This window comes from Theropithecus gelada, chromosome 9, assembly GCF_003255815.1.
Source record: "Theropithecus gelada isolate Dixy chromosome 9, Tgel_1.0, whole genome shotgun sequence".
Classification (NCBI taxonomy): Eukaryota; Metazoa; Chordata; class Mammalia; order Primates; family Cercopithecidae; genus Theropithecus; species Theropithecus gelada.
Window position 1 is genome coordinate 43,860,796 of NC_037677.1, and position 21,341 is coordinate 43,882,136.

General features: G+C 44.2%; 1 protein-coding gene across 6 annotated transcripts in view; it reads right to left on the reverse strand.

Annotated features, from left to right (window-relative positions):
- The window catches only part of TIMM23B (translocase of inner mitochondrial membrane 23 homolog B), a 258,583-nt gene that overhangs the window by 221,136 nt on the left and 16,106 nt on the right, over positions 1-21,341 (reverse strand). For all 6 annotated transcript variants that reach the window (XR_003121265.1, XM_025397912.1, XM_025397910.1 and 3 more), the window contains one exon: positions 20,821-20,931. Coding sequence is in view for 5 of the 6 variants with exons in the window: in XM_025397912.1 (XP_025253697.1) it covers positions 20,821-20,931 (111 nt within the window). In the remaining variant the exon portion in view is untranslated. The remainder of the gene's footprint in view (positions 1-20,820; positions 20,932-21,341) is intronic.

A 21,341-nucleotide genomic window follows, 5' to 3' on the forward strand; every position in this document is an offset into this window, starting at 1 on the left:
CCAACTGTGTATGGTTATTAAATGTTAGTCTTACAAACGTTATGTAGCAAAGGGAAACCAAGCTACAACACTTCTCAGGAATGGGGGTGCCCAAAGTAGCTTTTTAAAAAATGTGATGTCCTCATGCAGCTCCATGAGTAGGGATCATAAACTTCAGGTAGCCATATTTGTACCTAGACTGTATTTGTTCCAAGTCATATGTTAGGGACACAAAGGTACAGAGGAGTTGTGGGGTTGGCTAGAGGCCCTTTAGCTCTGTGTTTGTCAATTCTGTGACATTCAGTGATATTGCTGAGTTAGAACATTTCAGAACCATTTCTGCAATGAGTGTCCTACCAGATGGCTTCAGCTGATGGATTAAAGGGCCACTCCCCCTCCAGGAATCTCTCCAGTCTGAAGACTTCTGATAGCTGACCTGCTTACGTTCTTCTTAGTTTTCCAATGCTAAGTGTCATAATTATCTCTCTCAAACAGAAACTGTAGACATTATCTATAAACAGCTGTCAAACGTGTAGGGGGACCAAAAATATTTTTAGGAAGCCCAAAAAAACCCCACTAAAAGTATAATGTGAGGTATCTTCTTGACGTTCACATCATCTCTTTGTGAACTTACCATATTTAGACTATAGGTATAGCAGTTAAACTTCTAACTGTATTCAATGTGGCTGAAAAATTGTAATAATTGGAAAATAGTGTACACTCAAAATAATCTGTTCAGTTTAATAGGATCAACCTCATGTCTCTGCCTAGTAAATCAGTAAAAAGCTGCAGAACAGAACTGAAAGTGAACTATAATTAGACCAAATTCCTAATGTGGAAATTATTAACTATGAGGCACAGGAGAATAAATGCTAAAGGTATCTGCAACAGCATTGCTATGGCTCAGTTATTAGATCTAATTTTGAATGTAATAAGGATTCTTCCAAGCAGGTAGCCAAAATGTAGTAACTCAAAACCCCATTCTGAACATAAAACCAAGCAATAGCCAAGGTGCCCTTACCGCTGTTTGTCAGTGGAAAAATGATGACGGGCCGGTAGCTGAAAACACAATACTTTTGCAGACATTATTTCCTATGACCACATATTCAACTTCAGATTAACTCCCCTGAACCTACAGTCAATAATCCACAAGACTGTGAAGTCAGTCCATGGGCTTTGGAAAGAGCTGCAAAACCACTGCTTCTAGCCGGTTCTTTGCTTTGTGCATTCTAAGAACATGGTATCTACTTGGCCATTATGGAAGGATTCTCACATTAGTTCTCAGCTATCAAATAACAAGCTTCCCTGGGAATCCTCTTTGGCATACGCACTAGGGGTAACATAGTGACAAATGGGATCTATAAGGCTTTAAGACACTTGGGGGCCGGATGCAGTGGCTCACACTTGTAATCCCAGCACTTTGGAAAGCCAAGGTGGGCGGACTGCTTGAGCCCAGGAGTTCAAGACCAACATGGACAACATGGTGAAACCCCATCTCTACAAAAAATGTAAAGAATTAGCTAGGCGTGGTGGCATGCATCTGCAGTCCCAGATATTTGGGAGACTGAGGTGAGAGGATTGCTTGAGCCTAGGAGGTAGAGGTTGCAGTGAGCCAAGATCGTGCCACTGTACTTCAGCCTGGGCAACAAAGCCAGACCTGGTCTCAAACAATAAAAATAAAAAAAATTTTAAAAAGGCCTGGCATGGTGGCTCACGCCTGTAATCACAGCACTTTGGAAGGCCAAGGTGGGCGTATCACTTGAGGTCAGGAGTTCAAGACCAGCCTAGCCAACATGGTGAAACCCCATCTCTATTAAGTATACAAAAATTAGTCGGCCATGGTGGCGGGCACCTATAATCCCAGCTATGTGGGAGGCTGAAGCAAAAGAACCGCTTGAACCTGGTGGGTGGAGGTTGCGGTGAGCAAAGATCGCATCACTGTACTCTAGCCTCTAGCCTGGGCAATACAGGAAAACTCTGTCTCCAAAAAAAAAAAAAAAAGGTATTTGGGACACCAGTAACATATTAAATATTTTACTCCCCCAAAAGCTTTCTATTTTCTTGCCAAATGAATCAAAAACTTAGTTCAAATCAATGAAGTTACTTCTTAAAAGCCAAAGAGAAAAAAAATCATCTCCAACAAGAAGACACTAAACATTGGTGTTTGTACTTAACACATAGCTAATCTTTACTCAAGGGTGGCCTTTTACCACATACCAGCCATGTTCTAATTGTAACCGTTTCCATTAATTCCAGGGTTTCCCAATTGGTTGATCTGTTTGCAAGTTTATGGGTCTCTTAGGGTTTCTTTACTCAAACAACTCTACACAACTAAGCACAGGAGGTTGACAAGCAAAGGTACTTGCTTTGAACAGAGTAATCAAATAAGGCCAATGGTCAAACTCTATAAAGCAAAGCAAATATGACTTGTGTTTCAGTTTTACCTCCCGTATTTTGGGATCCTTATGTAGTTCTTCCAAAGTGATAGGCAAGCACCACCTCTTTTATACATGAGAAAATGAGGCCCAGAATATTTAAGTGCCTTGTTTGTGGGATACAGGACTGGTGAGTGGCAGAACTAATGCATTCATATGACAATGACTTTAAAGCACAGATTAGCATATATCTTTCTTAAAAGGGCCACACAGTAAACATTTTAGGCTTTGAGGGTCAAAGGCTATTGTTATGTAGGTATTTATATAACTATTTAAAATGTAACTAAAAAATGTGAAACTGTAAAACACATTCTTAGCCTTCACACAGCAAATAAACAGGCAGCTGGCCAGCAGGAGTTGATGGCTCCTGCTCTAGAGGAACAGTATTACCTACATACTAACATGACTACTAAATACCACTGTTGGGGACTGTTTAGCAGTCTTAAAATTTTAAAAAAACTTTTTTAAGAATTATGGTACAATACATGTAACATAAAATTTACCATCTTAACCATTTTTAAGTGTACATTTCAGAGGCATTAAGTACATTCACACCGCTGTGCTAACAACATCTACTTTTCCTTTATTTTTTCTTTTGAGACAAGGTCTTGCTGTCGCCCAGGCTGGAGTGCAGTGGCGTGGTAAAGGCTCACTGCAGCCTAGACCTTCTGAGCTCAAGTGATCCTCCCACAACGGCCTCCTAAGTAGGGAGGACTACAAGTATGCACCCTCATGCCGGGATAAATTTTTTATTTTCTGTAGAGATGAGGTCTCCCTATGTTACCTAAGCTGGTCTTGAACTCCTGGGCTCAAGTAATCCTCCCGCCTCAGCCTCCCAAAGTGTTGAGACTACAGGCGTGAGCCACGGTGCTCGGTGTACCAACATCTTTCTTCAGAGGACTCTTTTCATCTTGCAAAATTGAAACTCTTTGCCCATTTAACAATAACTACACCCCATCCCAGCCATCTTCCATTCTACTTTTTATCTGTATGAATCTGACTATTCTAAGTACCTCACATTAGTAGAATTGAAAGGACACAAAGATAGATGTGTACTCGCCCCCGCCGCTACACCCTCTTGCTAAACCCTTTGTTCTGCTCTCTAATCTTTGCACATACCAGAGATTTCGTAAGTTCTGTGAGTACCTGTTTTTCTGCACGTACCAGAGATTTTGTAAGTTCTGAGGCAGGGTCACAAGACGTGTTTAAGTAAGATAAACTCTTGCTGCCATAAACCAGTTGGGCAACCTGACGCAATATAATTAACTGCCTTTGTGTAAAACTGCTCTCCCGCCTCAAGGGTTGAACCGAAATATCAGAAATGGCGGGAACCAATCATAGTTAGCCAAATCGCCTTGTTCAAACACTAGCCAATCATATATCTGATTTGTATAATAATTCTATGCCCACTTTTCTTAGACTGTATAACACTGTTCGTAGCTCAGTGGGGGAGCTCTCCTGCCCGTCTCGTTTCACGAGCGAGGGAGAGTTCCAGGTTCGAACCTGTAATAAAGATCCTTGCTGCTTAGCTTTGACTCTGGACTCTGGTGGTCTTCTTCGGGGAATAAACGGTCTGGGCATAACAAATGGGGGCTCGTCCGGGATTTCCCCCAAGCCCACCAGACCCCCAAGTCAATGGATCTTAATCTGTAGGTAAGCCGGCTTTGTCACTGTCTCTGTCTTTGTCTCTGTCTGTCTCCCTGAAATTTCGCGAAATCCGTAATCTGTAATCTGTATTGGTCTGTTCTGTAAGTGGCACGGTCTTGGCGGACGCGCTAAAAGACAGCCACTCGGGACTGGTGGGAGACGTCCCCCAGTGCCCATCTGGGGGCCTCCATCCTTGGTTGCCCCGTCTGACTCAGGTCGGAAGTCCGACACGCGCTCGCGAAGGCTCATCGTTTCTCACTGTCTGTCCGTTATTGTTAAGTGTTAAGTGTAAGTCCAAAACGAAACATAAAACCTTTTCTTCCCCTTCCAGGACCGGACCTGTCGGATACTCCCCTCTGCTTCACACTCATTTTCGTCCCTCCTTCTCTTTGTAGGAGCAGTCCAAAGATGGGCAACAACCAGAGCACGCCGCTCTCACTCCTTGTTACCAATTTTAAGGATGTGAAGGCTCGGGGGCGTAACTTAAGCGTAGAACTAAAGAAGGGAAAGCTAGTTACTTTCTGCCGTTCGGAGTGGCCCTCTTTCGGCGTAGGGTGGCCCTCCGAAGGAACTTTCTGTCTCTCTATTATTACTAAGGTAAAAACTAAGATTTTCCTGCCAGGGCAGTCAGGACATCCTGATCAAATTCCTTATATTCTAGTGTGGCAAAATCTTGTGGAAGACCCACCGCCCTGGATAACTCCATTCATCCTTGAGCCTTGCAAGGTCCTAGTAACGCGACCTACAAGACAAAGGACTCCCTCTGCTCCCTCGGCCCCTGTGCTGCCGGACAGCCAGGACCCCCTAACGTTAGAACCCACATTTCCCCCACCATATCCGCACCTTATCCCGCAGGACCCAGTCCCCCAGGGTGGTGCTTCCGTAGAGGGAAACCGAGAAGCGGAAGCAGCCGAGAGCGAAAGTAACCCGGGGGGGCCGGCCGGCCGAACGCGAGGCCGCGTACAGCGGGACCAAGCTTCCCGACTCCCTGACTCCACTGTAGCCCTGCCTCTCAGAGAAATAGGATCGCTCGATGATACCGGGCTCTCCCGTCTCATGTATTGGCCTTTTTCCACCAGTGATTTATACAATTGGAAGTCCCAAAATGCTCGGTTCTCAGATAATCCCAAAGATCTAACCTCGTTGTTAGACAGTGTCATGTTTACTCACCAGCCGACCTGGGATGACTGTCAACAGCTCCTCCGAATCCTGTTCACAACGGAGGAGCGGGAAAGAATCCAAGTTGAGGCCAGAAAGCTGGTTCCAGGAGATGACGGCCAGCCAACTGCAAATCCTGACCTCATTAACGCGGCTTTTCCTTTGACCCGGCCCAGATGGGACTACAACACGGCAGAAGGTAGGGGACGACTGCTCATTTATCGCCAGACTCTAATGGCGGGTCTCCGGGCTGCAGCTCGCAAGCCCACCAATTTGGCTAAAGTATATTCTGTGTTACAAGGTAAGACAGAAAGCCCCGCTGTGTATTTAGAGAGATTAATGGAAGCCTTCAGACAGTTTACCCCTATGGACCCGGAAGCACCGGAAAATCAGGCAGCGGTAGTAATGTCCTTTGTAAACCAGGCAACACCAGATATTAAAAGAAAACTCCAGAAATTAGAAGGTTTAGAGGGAAAGCAGATTCAGGACCTCCTTCAGATGGCCCAGCGAGTTTATAATAATAGGGATACTCCAGAAGAAAAACAGTTCAAGGCAACCAAAGAAATGACCAAAGTCTTAGTAGCAGCTTTCCCCCAGGCAGGGAATGGCCAAAGCAGAAAGCAGAAAAAGCAAGGCTCTAGGCAAGGATTAGAAAAGGATCAGTGTGCTTATTGCAAGGAACGTGGTCACTGGATTAAAGACTGCCCAAAGAAACGGAGACCAGCTAACCCTACCTCCGTACTCGTTACCCAGGACTCTGACTAGGGGGGACGGGGTTCGGACCCCCTCCCCGAACCCAGGGTAACTTTGCAAGTGGAGGGGTCCCCAGTTCGCTTCTTGGTCGATACTGGGGCGGAACGCTCAGTCCTAACCAAACCAATTGGAAAAATGTCTAAGAAAACATCCTGGGTGCACGGGGCCACAGGCATCAAAAAATACCCCTGGACAACCCAGAGGACTGTAGACTTAGGAACGGGAAAAGTCTCCCATTCCTTCCTAGTCATCCCAGAGAGCCCCTGCCCTCTACTAGGGAGGGACTTGCTGACAAAAATGGGGGCCCAAATCCACTTTGAGCCAGAAGGGCCCAAGATAACTGATTCCCAAAACAGGCCAATATCTATCCTGACTGTCACCTTAGAAGATGAGTACAGACTCCATCAAGAGCAAAAGCCCCCCGATCAGGAAATTGACTCTTGGCTCCAGCGTTTCCCTGAAGCGTGGGCAGAAACTGGGGGCTTAGGGCTAGCTAAACATCGACCTGCCATATTTGTGGAAGTTAAGCCAGGGACGGACCCGGTTCGGGTTCGGCAATATCCTATGCCCCTGGAGGCAAGAGAAGGAATTACGCCCCATATCCGCCGACTCCTAGACCAGGGAGTCCTACGGGCTTGCCACTCATCCTGGAATACTCCACTGTTACCTGTTCGTAAACCCAACAGTACGGACTACAGGCCAGTACAGGATTTAAGAGAAGTTAATAAAAGGGTCATGGACATACATCCCACTGTGCCCAATCCATACACCCTTCTGAGTGCTTTACATCCCGAAAAACAGTGGTATACCGTTCTTGATCTAAAAGATGCTTTCTTCAGCCTTCCTCTGGCTCCCAAAAGTCAAGAACTCTTTGCATTTCAATGGACGGATCCTGAGAGGGGCATCAACGGTCAGCTAACATGGACCAGGCTGCCACAAGGGTTCAAGAACTCGCCAACCCTGTTCGATGAAGCCCTTCATGAAGATCTGGGTGAGTACAGGCGGCAACACCCTGAAATAACTCTTTTGCAATATGTTGATGATCTCTTAATAGCGGCCAGGTCCCCGGAAACTTGTGTTCAAGGGACTGAGGACCTCTTGAAGACTCTGGGGGAGCTAGGCTACCGAGCCTCAGCAACAAAGGCTCAGATCTGCAAGTCGGAGGTAACTTATCTGGGGTACCTATTAAAAGGGGGGCAACGCTGGCTAACCAAAGCCCGAAAGGAAACAGTCCTACGCATCCCTAGACCCCAGTCGACACGGCAAGTGAGAGAATTCCTGGGGTCGGCAGGGTTCTGTAGGTTATGGATACCCGGATTTGCTGAGTTAGCCAAGCCCCTATACCAGGCAACAAAGGAACGGCAGCCCTTCAATTGGACGGAAGAGGCTGAGCTGGCCTTTCAGCAAATCAAAACTGCCTTATTATCAGCCCCCGCGCTGGGGCTCCCTGATGTCTCCAAGCCCTTCCACTTATACGTGGATGAAAGTAAGGGTGTTGCAAAAGCCGTGTTAACACAGTACCTAGGCCCCTGGCAGAGGCCAGTTGCCTATTTGTCAAAAAAATTAGATTCAGTGGCTGCTGGCTGGCCACCCTGCCTCCGGATAATCGCGGCGACCGCCCTAATGGTCCGAGACGCTGATAAACTTATCATGGGGCAAGAGTTGCGCGTTATAACCCCGCATGCCATTGAAGGCGTCCTCCGGCAGCCGCCGGACCGATGGATGAGTAACGCCCGGCTCACCCACTATCAAGGACTGCTGTTAAACCCCCTCAGAATAACTTTTCTGCCCCCAACCTCTTTAAACCCTGCTTCACTGCTGCCAAATCCAGACTTGGACGCCCCGTCCCATGAGTGCACTGAGATACTGGCTCAGGTGCATGGGGTGCGGGAGGACCTGCAAGATCGTCCGCTCCCCGACACAGAACTCATCTGGTTCACTGATGGCAGCAGCTACGTCCACCAAGGCCAGCGGTATGCAGGAGCGGCTGTAACGTCAGAGACTGAGGTAATCTGGGCGGAACCCTTGCCTCCAGGGACATCGGCCCAAAGAGCCGAACTGATAGCCCTCACACAGGCCCTCACCCTAGGGGCAGAGAAAAAACTAACAGTATACACGGATAGCCGCTATGCTTTCGCTACTGCGCACATACATGGGGCCATCTACAGAGAGAGGGGACTATTAACAGCTGAAGGCAAAGAAATAAAAAACAAGCAAGAGATCCTAGCTCTATTAACTGCTTTGTGGAAACCAAAGAAATTGGCTATCGTACATTGCCCTGGGCATCAGAAACCAACTACGCCAATTGCTCGAGGCAACTTCTTAGCCGACCAAACCGCAAGGAGCATAGCAAAAGCTCCCAGTCAGCTCCTCGCGCTCCAGCTCCCCGATCCTGGCCCGCGAAATTTGCCATGTTTTCCCGACTATACCGAACAGGATCGCGAATGGATGAACACGCTTCCCCTAAAACAGGTTAAAAATGGGTGGTGGACTGATATAAATGACCAAACCATCCTACCAGAAAAATTAGGACGGCAGGTGTTGGAACACATCCACCGGACAACCCACCTGGGTGCCCGGCGAATGATGGACTTAATCAGGCACGCCAAGTTTAGAATCAGGCGCATAGCTGAACTGGCCAGCGATGTCACAACAAATTGCAAAGCCTGCCAACTAAACAACGCTTGCCCCCAAACCCAGACCACCGCAGGAATTAGGTGTAGAGGAACTAGGCCTGGTATCTATTGGGAAATAGACTTTACTGAGATAAAGCCTGGAAAATATGGGTATCAGTACTTACTTGTCTTTGTAGATACTTTTTCAGGATGGACAGAAGCGTTCCCAACTAAGAGAGAAACTGCTCAGGTTGTAGCAAAGAAAATTTTGGAAGAAATCCTCCCCAGGTATGGCTTTCCCGTCCAAATAGGGTCAGACAATGGACCAGCCTTCGTTGCTAAGGTAAGTCAGGATTTGGCTTCCATTCTTGGGGCAAATTGGAAATTACATTGTGCTTATAGGCCCCAAAGCTCAGGACAGGTAGAAAGGATGAATCGGACTCTAAAGGAGACCTTAACTAAATTGACCATGGAGACTGGCGCTAATTGGGTAGTACTTCTCCCCTACGCTCTGTTCCGGGCCCGAAATACCCCTTACAGACTGGGCCTCACACCATATGAAATCATGTATGGCAGACCCCCACCCCTGGTCCCCAGTCTAAAAGATGACTTACTCAAACCTGAAACTGAAAATGTCTCTGAGCTCTTGTTCTCCTTACAAGCCTTACAGAAAATTCACCAGGAAATTTGGCCCAGACTACGAGAACTGTACGAGGCAGGACCTCCGCCGACGCCTCATCCGTTCCAGCCGGGAGACTGGGTCCTAGTCAAGCGCCACCGGCAAGAAACTCTTCAACCCAGGTGGAAAGGACCACTGCAAGTACTCCTGACTACTCCCACCGCTCTCAAGGTAGAAGGCATCGCTTCGTGGATCCACTACACACACGTCAAACCAGTGGACCCAACATCCGACCTTCTCGGGCCGTCTGGAGCACCGGTTACATGGACTGTAGACAAAGCTAAGAACAATCCCTTAAAGCTAACCCTGCGCCGTCATCCCCATAGCCGTAACCATGTCTAGCTTACCTATGCTTTTATGCCTTATGCATCTGACTCTCCTCACTGCTGCGCCGTCTAATCCCTATGTCTGGAGGTTCTGGCTCTATGAGAACAAAACTCACCCCGGGGAAACCCCCCAAGCGGGTAAACTGCTAGCTAGCGCAGACTGCCCCCCCTCAGGGTGTAATACTATAGTTTACCTCAATTTCACTAAGTTCCAGATTGCCCAACCAGCAATACCCATGATCTGTTTTGAATATGATCAAACTGAATATAATTGTAAAAATTATTGGTGGCACCAGAGTGCAGGTTGCCCATATAGCTACTGTAAGACGCACTCTGTCCGATACTGGAGAGAACGACAAGGGTGGTATTTTTACAAAACTGAGTCTCCCGTCACTTACACTTGGATAATTAGAGACCCATGGGACTCTCGGTGGACAACCCCACAACATGGGGGAGTATATTACTCATCAACTAGTACCTGGCCCAGTAGCCATTTATATCTGTGGAGAAGTCTAGTCCAGATTCAACCCTTAATCCATACACAAATCCACAGGCAAGAAACCAAGCTATCACAAGACTTGCAGCCCTTCTCCTGGCTAACTCTATTACGGGAAGGGCTAGCATTCGCCAACCTCACTGGTTTAGGCGACCTGTCCTCTTGCTTTATGTGTGCAACCCTAGGAAGACCACCATTAACGGCTGTTCCTCTATCCTCCCCTCCCACAAACTATACAGGTTTTAACTCATCGATAGTCACGATACCCGATGTGGCCCTGTACCGTGACCCATACCAAGAGAAATACCCCTATTGTTATTTGGCATTTAGCAACAGCCTCTGTAACCAATCGGCTACATACCCTAATAGTCCCATATATGCTCCCCCTGGTGTGTTCTTCTGGTGTAATATGACTCTGTTAAAAACTCTGTCCAAAAGCATCTCTGACGGACAGTTGTGTATCCCTGTTACCCTAGTTCCCCGACTGACACTGCTAACCCCGGCAGAGTTCATAGGCTGGGCAGGGACCGCCCCAACTAAAACTGCGCGACATAGACGAGCAGTTTTTCTACCACTAATTGCCGGAATATCCTTAACCACCTCTGTCGTCGCAGCGGGGTTAGCAGGAGGGGCCCTACAACACTCCATGATAGAAAACGACAAGCTGTTACAACAATTCTCTGTTGCTATGGAAGACTCCGCCTATTCCCTAGCCTCCCTTCAGCGGCAGCTCACCTCCCTAGCACAGGTCACCCTTCAAAACCGCAGAGCCTTAGACTTACTCACGGCTGAGAAAGGAGGTACCTGTATGTTCCTCAAAGAAGAATGCTGTTTCTATATAAATGAGTCAGGGTTAGTTGAGGAAAGAGTCCAACGCCTACACAAACTAAGCTTAGAAATGAAAAAGCAACAATTCACTACAGCCGCTAACAATTGGTGGAGCTCTTCAATGTTTTCCCTTCTGGCACCCCTTTTAGGCCCCCTAATGTCTTTACTGCTTCTATTCACTATAGGCCCCTGTGTGGTAAATAAAATTTTACAATTTGTCAGAGAAAGGTTTGATACCATCCAACTAATGGTCCTCCGTAGCCATCACCAGCCTCTCCTGCACCCAGAAAGTGAGGCTATATTATAAGACTCTGGAAATCCAAGATTGGACATCCAGTTACTTATGAGAAGGGGGAAATGAAAGGACACAAAGATAGATGTGTACCCGCCCCCCCCCCACTACACCCTTGTTCTGCTCTCTAATCTTTGCACATACCAGAGATTTCGTAAGTTCTGTGAGTACCTGGTTTTCTGCACGTACCAGAGATTTTGTTTTGCACATACCAGAGATTTTGTAAGTTCTGAGGCAAGGTCACAAGACGTGTTTAAGTAAGATAAACTCTTGCTGCCATAAACCTGCTCTCCCGCCTCAAAGTTTGAACCAAAATATCAGAAATGGCGGGAACCAATCATAGTTAGCCAAATCGCCTTGTTCAAACACTAGCCAATCATATATCTGATTTGTATAATAACTCTATGCCCACTTTTCTTAGACTATATAACACTGCTCGGAGCTCAGTGGGGGAGCTCTCCTGCCCGTCTCGTTTCGCGAGCGAGGGAGAGTTCCAGGTTCGAACCTGTAATAAAGATCCTTGCTGCTTAGCTTTGACTCTGGACTCTGGTGGTCTTCTTCGGGGAATAAACAGTCTGGGCATAACAGAATCACACAGTATTTTTTTGTAGATGGCTTATTTAGCATAATGTGCCCAGTGTTCATCTATGTCTCACCATCTGTCAGAATTTCCTTCCTTTGAAGGCAGAATAATTTCTATTTTATGTATATACCACATTTTTCTTTTTTGAGACAGGGTCTTGCTCCTGTCACCCAGGCTGGAGTGCAATGGCGTGATCATCGCTCAATGCAGCCTTCATCTCCCCAAGCTCAAGTGATCTTCCCACCTCAGCCTCGGGAGTAGCATGTACCACCATGCTTAGCTCATTTTTTGTTTTCAGTAGCTATGTTGTCCAGGATAGTCTCCAACTCCTGGGCTCAAGCAATCTGCCCATCTGCCTGCCTTGGCCACTTAGAGGCTATCTTTTTTTTTTTTTTTGGACACAGGGTCTCACTCTGTCACTCAGGCTAGAGTACAGTGGCACAATCAAGGCTCACTGCAGCCTTGAACTCCTGGGCTCAGGTGATTCTCCCATCTCAGCCTTCCCAGTAACTGAGACTACAGGTGCCTACCACCAAGTCCGGCTAATATTTTGTATAGACAGGGTTTCCCCGTATTGCCCTTGCACTCCTGGACTCAAACAATCTGCCCACATTGACCTCCCAAAGTGCTGGGATTACAGACATGAGCCACCACACCTAGCCTGTATGGCTCTTGTGAATAATATGCTGTTATGAACATGGGCACACTAAACACCATTCAACTTAAAAAAAAGAAAACCTTAAGAACTGAACCAAAATGGCTTAGGTGAAAATAAAATACCAAATTCTGCTCTAAGAAAAGGAACGAACATTCACTGAATTATACTTTCAGCAATAAGCACTTAATGGAACTTGTTTCATTTAAAATGCATCACAATCCTGTAAATTGATAATCATCATACCCTAATTGTATAGATGAGCACAGTATTAACTGGACCTTTTTCAAAATGTCATACAGCTAGTGACAAATATTTCCAAATTTTTCATAACATTTCTTTTTTTTTTTGGAGACGGAGTCTCGCTCTGTTGCCCAGGCTAGAGTGCAGTGGTGCGATCTCGGCTCACTGCAAGCCTCGCCTGCTGGGTTCATGCCATTCTCCTGTCTCAGCCTCCCTAGTAGTTGGGACTACAGGTGCCCACCACCACGCACGGATAATTTTTTTGTATTTTCAGTAGAGATGGGGTTTCACTGTGTTAGCCAGGATGGTCTCAATCTCCCGACCTCGTGATCTGCCCACCTTGGCCTCCCAAAGTGCTGGGATTACAGGCGTGAGCCACTGTGCCAGGCCTAACATTTCTGTTTTAAATAGCTTAATTAACTACACGTTCTATATTCTTCCCTCTGAAAGGCAGTTTTTTGTTAGGTTGGTTTATTATTCATCAGACACCTGATTCGCTGAGGAATTCTGTTTTTCAGTAATTCATCCACCACAAATATCAGGTAGCATTTTTACTTCACGGACCTAAAAGTCTTAAGTCTTAAAAGGATTGTAAAATCTAAGTTTTCCTGAGATATCTGAGAGTAAGAGGCTTTTTTTAACTGAAAATAGGTTGCATTTCAAACTTTATCCGTAAGAGCTCACAACACTTTCTCCAACAAGCATGCCCATGTGCTCACTTAAACAGAACTCTGAGTGAGACAGTAAATACCTCATATGCCCTTGAAAACTTTACCTTGGCATAGAAAAACCTTGTTAAGAACCTAAAAATAATTTCACTTTGAAAGTCTTTAGGGTTAGGCAAATGTTAAACTTCAACTGGCAGCACAAGGGCAGCATCAAGCCAGCAACAGTTTTGTTGGGCCAAATTATGTTGAAAATGATCAAATATTTTAAAAACAGAAGATTTCACATAAAAATCTGGGATCCCAGCTTCTTCTGAATAAATGAAGTACACTCACTATGCAGAGTGGCAAATGGCTGGAGTTGAGTGGGAGGTGTTTCTAGCCCAACAGATAGGCATGGAAGCTCCAGCTCAGCCCCCTCTACTCCATTTTCTTACATAAGGGAAGCCACTATGGTATCTCCTTAAGGGCAGCCCTGAATGTAAGAATGTACTGAGTTAGCATCTAATTTAAGGCATATTATATGCATTCTTAAGACAGAGGAAAAGGCTGAATATTTGATATTATCAAAATAAATGGCAGTCTAACTTTCTGTGGCAAGGACCTTCTTGCAGTAGTAACATAACATAGTCTGGAACACCTCCAACATAAATTATGAAAAGAAAGCTCTTGGCTCAGAAGAGAAAAAGCAAAAAAGAATACTCATTAATTCTGTCATGTGACAAATAGATTTCAATTTCCATTGCAATTGTGGAAGAGGTAAATAATCTGCTGACCCAGAATTCCAACATGGGCTCACACTTCCTGTCTTAATAACTCGAAACACTGAAATCACTCTAACAAAGGCAAACCAATGTCTTATTAATTTCTGGTTAAAAATAGACCCAAGAAGACAGGGCACAGACATACATTTTGTGTGGTGGGAATACAAATACAACTTCAACTTCCAGATTCATGGATTTGGAAATGACCTTAGGCACTCTAAGTATAGCACGAGTGAAGAAGTTTACATTCAGGGAATGGCTAATCCCTGCTGACCTAAACTATTTCCAACTCCCAATGTACTCTTCAAATACAGACATTTTTAAAAAGAGAGGGCTGGGCACAGTGGTTCACACCTCTAATCCCAATACTTGGGAGGCCAAGGCGGGGTGGATCGCTTGAACTCAGGAGTTTGAGACTAGCCTGGGCACCATGGTGAAACTCCGTCTCTACAAAAAAACACAAAAAATTAGCCAGGCATGGTGGCGTGTGCCTGTAGTCCTAGCATCTTGGGAGGCTGAGATGGGCGCATCACTTGAACCCAGGAGGAAGAGGTAGCAGTGAGCCATGATCACACCACTGTACTCTAGTCTGAGACCTTGTCAAAAAAAAAAAAAAAAAATAGGCTCAACACAGTAGGTACAGATCTATTTTAAGAGAAAGATCATGAGGAAAAAACTAGCAGCTGTCAGATCAAACAGGCTTATTTATTTTATTCCTTTATTTTTATTTTTTTTTCGAGACGGAGTCTTGCTCAGCTGCCCAGGTTGGAGTGCAGTGGCGCAATCTCGGCTCACGGCAACCACCGTCTCCTGGGTTCAAGTGACTCTCCTCTCTCAGCCTCCCAAGTAACTGGGAGTACAGGCACCCACCATCATGCCCGGCCAATTTTTGTATTTTAGTAGAGATGGGGTTTCATCATGTTGTCCAGGTTGGTCTTGAACTCCTGACCTCAGGTGATCCACCCACCTCGGCCTCCCAAAGTGCTAGGATTACAGATGTGAGCCACCACACCCAGCATTTCATATTTCATTTCATTTCATTTCAAGATGGAGACTCACTCTATCACCCAGGCTGGAGTGTGCCACCACACCTGGCATTTCATTATTCATTTCATTATTTCTTCATTTCATTTCATTGCATCCAGCATTTCATTATTCATTTCATTATTTCATTTCTTCACTTCATTTCATTTCATTTCGAGATGGAAACTCGCTCAATCGCCCAGGCTGGAGTGCACCACCATACCTGGCATTTCATTATTCATTTATTTCATTTCAATTCATTTCGAGACACAGACTTGCTCTATTGCTCAAGCTGAAGTGCACCACTGCACCTGGCATTTCATTATTCATTTCATTTCATCATTTCATTTCACTTAGAGATGAAGACTCACTCTATCGCCCAAGTTGGGAGTGCACCACCACACCTGGCATTTCATTATTTCATCATGCTATGTCATATCACGTTATTTCATTTCGAGAGAGAGACTCGCTCTATTTCCCAGGGTGGAGTGTGCCACTGCATCTGGCATTTCATTATTATTTTATTTCATTTCACCCAGCATTTCATTACTCATTTCATCATTTCATTTAGTTTCATTTCGAGATGAAGACTCGCTCTTCATCCCTGGAATGCGCCACCACACCTGGCATTTCATTATTCATTTCATTTCATTTCACCTGGCATTTCATATTTCATTTCATCATTTCATTTCTCACTTCATTTCATCTCATTTCAAGACAGAGACTTGCTCTATCGCCCAGTCTGGAGTGCACCACAACACCCAGCATTTCATTATTCATTTTATTATTTCATTTTTTCATTTCATCTATTTCATTTTTCAATTTCATGATGTAGACTTGCTCTATCACCCAGGCTGGAGTGCACCCAGCATTTCATTATTCATTTCATATTTCATTTCTCATTTCATTTCATGACAGAGACTTGCTCTATCACCCAGGCTGGAGTGTGCCACCCACATTTCATTATTAATTTCATCATTTCATTTCATCATGTCATTTTGAGATGGAGACTCGTTCTATCGCCCAGGCTGGAGTGCAGTGGCATGATCTCTGCTCACCGCACCCTCTACCTCCTGGGTACAAGCAATTCTCCTCTCAGCCACCCAAGTAGTTGGGATTACAGGCACCTGCCATCATGCCAGGCTAATTTTTGTATTTTAGTAGAGACAGGGTTTCACCATGTTGGCCAGGCTGATCTTGAACTCCTGACATCAGGTGATCCGCCCGCCTTGGCCTCCCAAAGTGCTAGGATTATAAGCATGAGTCACCGCACCCAGCATTTCATATTTCATTTCATATTTACTTCATCATGTCATTTCTTTCGTTTCATTTCAAAATGGAGTCTATCTCCCAGGCTGGAGTGCAGCACCACACCCAGCATTTCATTATTCATTTCATTTCATATTTCTTCATTTCATTTCACCCGGCATTTCATTATTCATTATTTCATTTCATCCCATTTCATTTCATTTCGAGACAGAGACTCACTCTTATCGCCCAGGCTGGAGTGCACCACTGCACCCAGCATTTCATTATTTCATTTCATCTATTTCAGTTTTTCATTTCATTTCATTATTCATTTCACCATTTCGTTTTTCATTTCGAGATGGAGACTTGCTCTATTGCCCAGGCTAGAGTGTGCCACTGTACCCAGCATTTCATTATTCATTTCATTATTTCATTTCATCATTTCATTTGATCATTTTTCATTTCATTTCATTTCGAGATGAAGACTCACTCTATCAGCCAAGCTGGAGTGCACCACCACACCCGGCATTTCATTATTCATTTCATTTCATTATTTCATCTCATCATGTCATGTCATATCATTTCATTTCGAGACAGAGACTCACTGTATTACCCAGGATGGAGTGCACCACCACACTAGGCATTTCATTATTCATTTCATTTCACCCGGCATTTCGTATTTCATTTCAAGATGGAGACTTGCTCTATTGCCCAGGCTGGAGTGTGCCACCACACCCAGCACTTCATTTTGTTACTTCATTTTTTCATTTCAGTATTCATTTCATTTATTTCATTTCTTCATTTCAAGATGGAGATTCGCTCTGTCACCCAGGCTGGAGTGTGCCACCAAACCTGGCATATAATTATTCGTTTCTTCATTTCATTTCATTTCATCACTTCATTTCATGACAGAGACTTGCTGTATCGGCCAGGCTGGAGTGCACCACCTGCATTCAATTATTCATTTCATGATGTCATGTCATTTCATTTTGAGACGGAGACTCGTTCTATCACCCAGGCTGGAGTGCAGTGGCGCGACGTCTGCTCACTGCAACCTCTGCCTCCTGGGTTCAAGCAATTCTCTTCTCGCGGCCTCCCAACTAGCTGGGATTACAGGCACCCACTATCATGCCCAGCTAATTTTTGTGTTTTAGCAGAGACAGGGTTTCACCATGTTTGCCAGGATGGTCTTGAACTCCTGACCTCAGATGATCCACCTACCTTGGCCTCCCAAGTGTTGGGATTACAGGTGTGAGCCACTGTGCCCGGCCCCAAAAGGCTAATTTAAAGGTAGACCTCTGATATTCATGTGATTTTAATTCAGGTCTAATGCTTCTTTAATGAATTACATAAATTTTCTCCAAAAATGTGAAATGTTATTAGATTCCCTGTGACATATGAGAATCTATCCAATAATAACCAGTGCTCTATTGGAAAAGAAACAGCTGTAGTTTTGCCATCATCAATAAGCTTAGGAATTTTAGAGCAGCCTTGTCACATATTCTCAGAAATAAGTCCTCAGAAACCAAAGGATACAGGTGATGCCTTCCTCTCCAAAACACCCTGAACTGTTAATCCTATGTCTTCCTTCCATAAGAAAGTCAGCTTAAAAACAAAGTCATTTAAGGTAAAAGGATATACAAATTAGGCAACTCTCATTAAGGTTATTGTTAAGAGGTTCTATTTATCAATGTCTAAATTGAATACCAGCCCTTGAGAATTACACTTCACATACCAAAAAGAACCTCTGGATGCTTTCTACATTTCTGTTACCGGCATCAACAATTTTCCAGGAAGTAAAAATTCATGTAAAATATATAATTGGCAAAGTGCTAACTGCCATAATATATAAACTGTTCCAACAAATCAAACCAACAATATGATAAAAAAATAGAGAAAGGGTATGCCACCAACCACTAAACAAAAAAAAAGGTGCTCATTCTCATAAGCAACCGGGAAAAAGCAAAGTAAAACATTAAAACAGTTCACTACCTACCTTAAAAAAAAGTGATGGTAGGCCAGGCGCGATGGCTCACGCCTGTAATCCCAGCACTTTGGGAGGCTGAGGCTGGCAGATCACCTGAGGTCGGGAGTTCGAGATCAGCCTGACCAACATGGAGAAATCCTGTCTCTACTAAAAACACAAAAAATTAGCTGGGCATGGTGGTGCATGCCTGTAATTCCAGCTACTCGGGAGGCAGAGGTCGTGGTGAGCCTAGATCGTGCCATTGCATTCCAGCCCGGCAACAAGAGTGAAACTCTGTCTCAAAAAAAAAAAAAAAAAGTGATGGTAGATGACAACACTGGCAAAGATTAGCAAGTACTGGAAGAGTCATTTGGTAGTAGTCATTCACGTTTTAAGCATGCAGATAATTTGCTCAAGTAACTTATTTTTAGCAATTTATCCTACAATTAAAATGTATGTGCAAAACTGTATGTACTACAGTGTTTAAGAGAAGGCCTCAAAGAAAAGGTGGTATTTTGTACAATTTGTACAAAAAAAGCATATTTTGTACAGTTCTTAAAGGAGTTAACACAGCTTTCCTCTTGGAAGTCAACAGACTATATGTAAGATTGAAAAGTCAAGAAAAATCAAGATAATAATATTATTTAGAAACATGAAAATAAAAAATAATGAATTAAAGCAGCCTGGGCATGGTGGCTCACACCTGCAATCCCAGCACCTTGGGAGGCTGAGGCAGGATGATTGCTTGAGCCCAGGAGTTCAAGACCAGCCGGGGCAACATAGTGAGACTCCATCTCTGGAAAAAAAAAATTAGCTAGGTGTGGAGGTGTGTGCCTGTAGTCCCAGCTACTCAGGAGGCTGAGATGGGAGGATCACCTGAGCCCAGGAGGTCAAGGCTACAGTGATCCTTGATTGTGCCACTGCACTCCAGCCTGGATGATAAGAGTGACTCTGTTTTAAAAAAATACTAAAATAAGCTGAGCATGGTGGCTCACACCTGTAATCCTAGCACTTGGGAGGGAGGAGGGTGGGTCGCCTGAGGTCAGGAGTTTGAGACCAGCCTGACCAATATGGTGAAACCCTGTCTCTACTAAAAATACAAAAATCAGCCAGATGTGGTGGCGTACGCCTGTAGTCCCAGCTACTCAGGAGGTTGAGATGGGAGAATTGCTTGATTCTGGGAGGTGGAGGTTGTAGTGAGCTGAGATCACGCTGCTGCACTCCAGCCTGGTGACAGTGAGACTCCATATCAAAAGAAAAAAAAAATTAAAAGTTGCCTTTGGGAAAAGGGAATTAAGGTGAGACGTATAGAACACTGTCGCACATCATTAAAATCTTTCAGATGTTAAAAAGATAAAAACCTTGACTTAAAAAATCATGTATGTCGATTATTTTGGTAAAAATAAAAATTAAGTAGCCAAAGATGTATCAACATAATAAAAAAGCTAAATTAGGCATTACTTGAACGTATGCTTCTAAACTAGTAAAAATTTATCACTGAAGAGAATTATCTGACCCTTGACAGCAACATGTTGATCTCCCAGTAGAGTAAGATGATCATACGAGTAAGATGCTCTAAACTGACTTACAGGGAAGTCATTCCTGGGCTTTGACCTTGGGTGTCTTGTGATAGTTTAATATGCTGATGTCACACAGGTCAAACTATTGTTTAAAACAAAACCAATTCTGAATATTCTATTGCTTAGTCTGTCCAAGATTAAAAAAACTAAACTAAAATGAATGAAAAATACAGAAAAGAATCTTATCCTCTTAATGTCAAAAAACCACCACAAACCATATGATCCAAGAATCCCACTTCTCGTATATATCCAAAAAAAGAAAAGGATCTTGAAGAGGTATTTGTACATCCACATTCGTAGCAGCATTATTCACAAGAGCCAAAAGGTAGAAGCAACCCAAATATCCCTTGATAAAAGAATGCACATGCAAAACGTGGCATACATACACAGAATGAATATTATTTAGCTTTAAAAAGGAAGGGAATTCTGGCACATGCAACAACATGGACGAACCTTGAGGATATTATGCTACATAAAATAAGCCAATCACAAAAGGACAAATATTGTATGATTCTACTTATATGAGGTGCCTAAAACAGCCAATTCAGAGATAGAAAGTGTAACATTATCAGGAGCTAAGGAGAGTGGTAAATTGGAAGGAGGCTTAATAGATATAGAGTATCAGTTTTGCAAGATGAAAAAGTTCCCGAGATTGGCTATACAATCATGCGACTATACTGCTAACGTACTGTACGCTTAAAAAATGGTTAAGAAGGTAAATCTTAGGTTTATTTTACCACAATTAAAAACCAAACCAAACCAAAATAACCATAAAGTTAGAACACTAGATTTTACTGCAAGAGTGTAGTTTCCTTGAAAACCATGAGTTTTAAAAAGCGCACTTCAAGCGTATTAAGAGATGGCTCTCCATTCAACAGTACTCACCTGTACATTTATACAACATGCCTGTCATAGTTCCAGCCGCTACTGTGTTAAGGTCATCTTCTGCACCTCGTGTTTTCTCAATGATGACACCAAATGCACTATAGAGCAAAGCTAAAGAGGAAATGGAAGTGCTCAGCAACAAAATAGTGATAAAGTGCGATATTATGATATACATATATTGGTTTTTCATCCATGGTTCCTAGCTCATAACTCCCATAGCCCTTCCTAAGTGACTAAAACAATCACTTATTAAAGTATTTGTCCTTGGTTCTGGAAGCAGCTTTGGAACAGCTTCAGAGGGACAAAGGTGAAGGTCTTTTTTGTATTACTGGGGCACTTCAGGCCTCAGAAGCGGCCTCAGAAGCAGCCTCAGAAAACAGAGTATCTCTCTGACCTTCTTCTGTCCTCCTTTCACCTGCTCCCTTTTCTCCTCACAGCAGGACTCTAATCTTTCCCCACCTTTCTGTCTTGGAACTGGTCATAAAGAAATTCTATGACCTACCTTGTCTGATTGCAGGCCA